The sequence below is a fragment of the Hipposideros armiger genome, unplaced genomic scaffold (assembly GCF_001890085.2).
Source record: "Hipposideros armiger isolate ML-2016 unplaced genomic scaffold, ASM189008v1 scaffold_351, whole genome shotgun sequence".
Taxonomy (NCBI): domain Eukaryota; kingdom Metazoa; phylum Chordata; class Mammalia; order Chiroptera; family Hipposideridae; genus Hipposideros; species Hipposideros armiger.
The window spans coordinates 1,411,986-1,416,472 of record NW_017731701.1 but is presented as its reverse complement, the minus strand read 5'-3'; the positions used below and the strand labels follow the sequence as shown (position 1 = coordinate 1,416,472).

Sequence of the window (4,487 nt, the reverse complement as noted above, 5' to 3'; positions counted from 1 at the left end):
ATATAAGTAAATACAAAGACACATTTGTATTTCTTCCTTTTCTGGACAAAAGTTAGCATACTTTAAACACTTTTCTGTGCCTTGCTTTTTCCATTTATTTTGGAGTTTCCCCATAGTGTTGTGAAGAGATTATGTTGATCTTAGAAGTGGTAAATGGTCTATTGCAGTTTCAATTTACATTTCTCTAATTATGGGTGCAATTGAGCAGATATCATATGTTTAAGAGTCAATTGCATTCATTTTCTGAAACCATTGGCTCTCAACTGCAAATGATTTCGCCCCTAGGGGACATTTGGCAGTATCTAGACACATTTTTTTGGTTGTCACAACTGGAGGGTAGTTCTGCTAGCATCTTATGAATAGATGCCAGGGGAACTGTTAAACATCCTATAACTTATGAGATGGCATTTCCAGAACACAGGATTATCTGGCTGAAAATGTCAATAGTGCCAATGTTGAAAAACCCTACAGTAAACATATTTATCAATCATTTCTCATATATAGGCTTGTTTCCTATTTTTTCCAAATTACTTGAAACTCTGTGGGTTTGTTACCACTGTTCACAAAAATTGATACTCCCACCTATAGAACTCTGCATCTTCATGAGACTTGCTTTGGCTAATATAACAGAAACTGAAGTGCATTCCCAGAAGCTGCTTAAAGAACATGGGCATGCCCCTTCCCCCTGCCTCTGCCATGTGGAAACATGTATTGAGATGAAGTCTCCATTAGTTTGGCCCCTGAGGCAATACGATGATAGCGCTCACGGCTGAACATACAGTGTCAGAAATAACGCTGCTTTAATCACTAACATGTTTCAGATTGTTTGTTACTACAGCAAAATGTAACCTATTTTGATGAATAGAATCCTTTTATCTTAAGGGTGTTAACCCTTTGTCTGTGATAGAAATTTCAAATAATCTTCCTAGTTTATCATTTGTGGTTTTACTTTGCTTGTGGAGTTTTTTGCCTTGGAAAAATTAGAGTAGTTGCCCCTTATCCGTGGTTTCACTTTCCGAGGTTTCAGTTACCGGCTGTCAACTGCGGTCAAAAATATTAGGTGGAAAATTTCAGAACTAATTCCAAAGTTTTAAATTGGACACTGTTCTGGGTAGCATGATGAAATCTCATGAGTCCAGCTCCATCTGTCCTGCCCAGAAGTGAATTGTATCTTTTTCAAGCATCTCCATGCTGTGTACACTTCCAATGTACTGGCGAGGTATCGCAGTGCTTGTGTTCATGTAATCCTTGTTTTATTATAGAGTTAATAATGGCCCCAAAATTTAAGAGTAGTGATGCTGGCTAATCTGATATGCCAAAGAGAAGTTGTGAAGCGCCTCCTTTAAATGAAAAGATGAAAGTTCTCCACTTTATAAGAAAAAAAATCGTATGATGAAGTTGCTAAGATCTACGGTAAGAACAAATCTTTCTGTGAAATTGTGAAGGAAAAATAAATTTGACTAGTTTGCTGAGAGAGAACATATTCACATAACTTGTATTACAGTATATTGTTATAATTGTCCTATTTTATTATTAGTTATTGTTAATCTCTTGTGCCTAATTTATAAATTAAACTTTATTATAGGTACATATGTATAGAAAGAAACATTATATATATAGGGTTCAGTACTATCTTAGGTTTCAGGCATCCACCGGGGGTCTTGGAACATATCCTTCATAGATAAGGGGGGCTATGTATTATTATTATTTTTAAACTTATAAAAAATGTACTCAGATATATTGGTCTTTTCCTTTATTGCTTCTGGGTTTTGAGTCAGGCTAGGAAAATTTTTCTCATTCCCAGCTTATTCAGAAACTTGGCTATGCTTTTATCTAGTACTTTTATTTATTTTTCTACATTTAGATCCCTAATTCACTTAATGTGAGATCTGGATATCTCCCCCCCCACCCCCCCCCGCCCACATGCCTCTTTAGTTGTCTTCAAACCACTTATTAAGAACCAATTTCCCCCAAACTATTTGTGATGCTGTATTTATTATATATTAAATTTCTATGTATACTTTGGTCTATTTCTGGATTTTCTATTTCATTGGTCTGTTTATTCATGAGTCAATATCATAAAATTTTGATTATCGGGGCTTTAAAATATATTTAATATCTGTAAGACCACTTCTTCTCATTGCTCTTGTTTTAAGATTATTGCTTACTGTTATTGCTTTTCTGATTTCTTCTTCCAAAATTTATAACTAACTTGTCAAGTTTTTGAAAAAAATCTGCTATGTTTATTTGGATTTCATTAATTTATAAATAAATGTAGGGAGAAATGACATCTATATGATGTGGGCTCTGTTCAAGAACATGGTATGTCTTTCCATTTGTTCTAATTTTGTGAGTTTCAAAGAATTTTATAATTTTTCTCAAATAGGTTTTGTACATTTCTTCTAACCTGCTTTAAGAATATGCTTTGGATTATTGCTGTTTTGAGAGGGCAGGAAATAGTTCTTATTGATTTTTTTTTTAAATCAGTGGAAAATCTGAGTCCCTACTCTGTCACAAACTGGCCACTGATTAATCTGTAACCCAGTTTTCCTTTTTGGAATAAAGAGAGCAGATCTTGTTTGGGACCTCAGATGAAAGAAACTATAAAATGCAAAGTAGTGAGATGATCTTCAACTTATCATTTTTAGTTAACATATTTTATAAATAGTTTCTCCTTAACATTTTTCTCTCTCAAAGCACATAATCTCTCAGTTCCTGCCTCATATTGTGTGGCCTGAGACAAATTCCCCACAGTATAGAACATTCTGAAAAATTGCTGTAAAATATTATTAGATATAATAGGAAAACTGAGCTCATATAATCTTAATTACATACAATCAAATGTATATATGACACAAACCTAGCCAAATTTTGTTTTTACAAATTGGATAAATGAAATCTTATATGAATTAACCACAAATTACAAGGCTTATAAATGAGTATTCCTATGGAATAGAACCTCTTTCTGAAACAGGTTTTTATTTTTATTTNCAACTGATCTGCCTCGCCCGGGAAGAGCGCAATGATGGTGCCAACTTGGGCCAGTGAAGCAACGTCCTCCACAACTAGACTGAAGAACAAAAAACGACAGCAACTTGTCTGTTCCCCTTCCCCCCAATTCCCCAGCACTGTTCCCATGCCCCCAATTCCCCAATAAAAATCTTTAGAAAAAAAAATATCACCAATTCCTTAATATAATCTAAAATCTATGACCACTTAAAAATTTCCCAATTTATCGCAGATGGCTTTTTAGAAGCAAGACTGAAATAAGGCCTAGATTTATGTTTAATTGGTGTTTCTTAAATTTTCTTCAATTTGTAACAGGTTCTCTTCAGGTGCTAATGAATGTCCCTCACTCTGGATTTGCTTATAGCATCTTCATGGCATCATTTAGTTTGTTCCTTTATTTCATATACTTCCTGTAAATTGTTTATTAAATTTAGAGACGTTATATTCAAATTAAAATTTTTTGAGACCACTTCATAGGAGGTGTTGTGTACCTCTAATTGTATCCCATCAGGAGGCATATAACCTCAAGTTGTCTAACTCTTAACGGTGTTAACACTGATTAGTGGGTCCTGGTGTTTTCAGCCTGACCCCTATTTTAAAGGTTCCCAACAACATTTACCTAATGGTTTTTAGCAGTCATTAATGATGGTTGTATAGTTTTATTATTCTTTCCACATTTTAAGTTGGAATTCCTCTTACCCTCATCAACAATTTGGTTGCCCTCAAGTAGCGTTTATGCAGAAAAGACAGGATAGTTAGTTATTTCCCTTTATTAGTTTATTATTTCAGAATGTGTTGGTACCCTAGAAGTTCAGTGGTGACCAAAGAGGTGGTGGTTGTAGGTTTTGTTTTGTTTTTTTCCCCAGTATTGATAAACTCATGGATTTTTATATATTTGATGTGTTATTTATTTATTTATTTGATGCTAAAAATTTCTTTGCTCTGCACGAGCCCTCTTTAGCCAGTGAGCTCATTCAAGTTAGTTTCTGTGTACTTATGGCATGACCCTGGTGGTCTCGGGCAGTTTTCTTGATTTCTGGCATTACAAGTTCTTAGGCTCCTCTGATATAGTACTTTCCCAACAAGTGGTGTATATAGATCTTGGTGTTAGGTGTGCTCATTTCTACTGTGTTGTCACTGTTCCCAGACCCTTTAGTAGCCAGAACTACTTAACAAATATTTGTTTTTTAGAAAGAGGAAAGTAAATCATGAATTTATTGTGATATTTCATATTCAAATGTAAGATACAGTTATTATTTAATCACTGTAATTTATAGGTATCCTTCTTTTTACAATGAATCTTCCTTTTTTTTTAAAAGATTTTTATTGGGGTATTGGGGGGAGGGGAACAGTGCAGGGGAACCGGGGGAAGGGGAACAGACAAGTTGATGTCATTTTGTTCTTCAGTCTAGTTGTGGAGGACGTTGCTTCACTGGCCCAAGTTGGCACCATCATTGCGCTCTTCCCGGGCGAGGCAG

At 34.9% G+C, this 4,487-nt stretch overlaps 1 protein-coding gene across 1 annotated transcript in view; it reads right to left on the bottom strand.

Moving 5' to 3' along the window:
* Positions 1-1,027: 1,027 nt before the first annotated feature.
* The window catches only part of LOC109392851 (AT-rich interactive domain-containing protein 2-like), a 9,655-nt gene continuing 6,195 nt past the window's right edge, over positions 1,028-4,487 (bottom strand). Inside the window, exon 3 of the mRNA XM_019661516.1 lies at positions 1,028-1,041. Coding sequence (XP_019517061.1) covers positions 1,028-1,041 — 14 coding nt within the window. The remainder of the gene's footprint in view (positions 1,042-4,487) is intronic.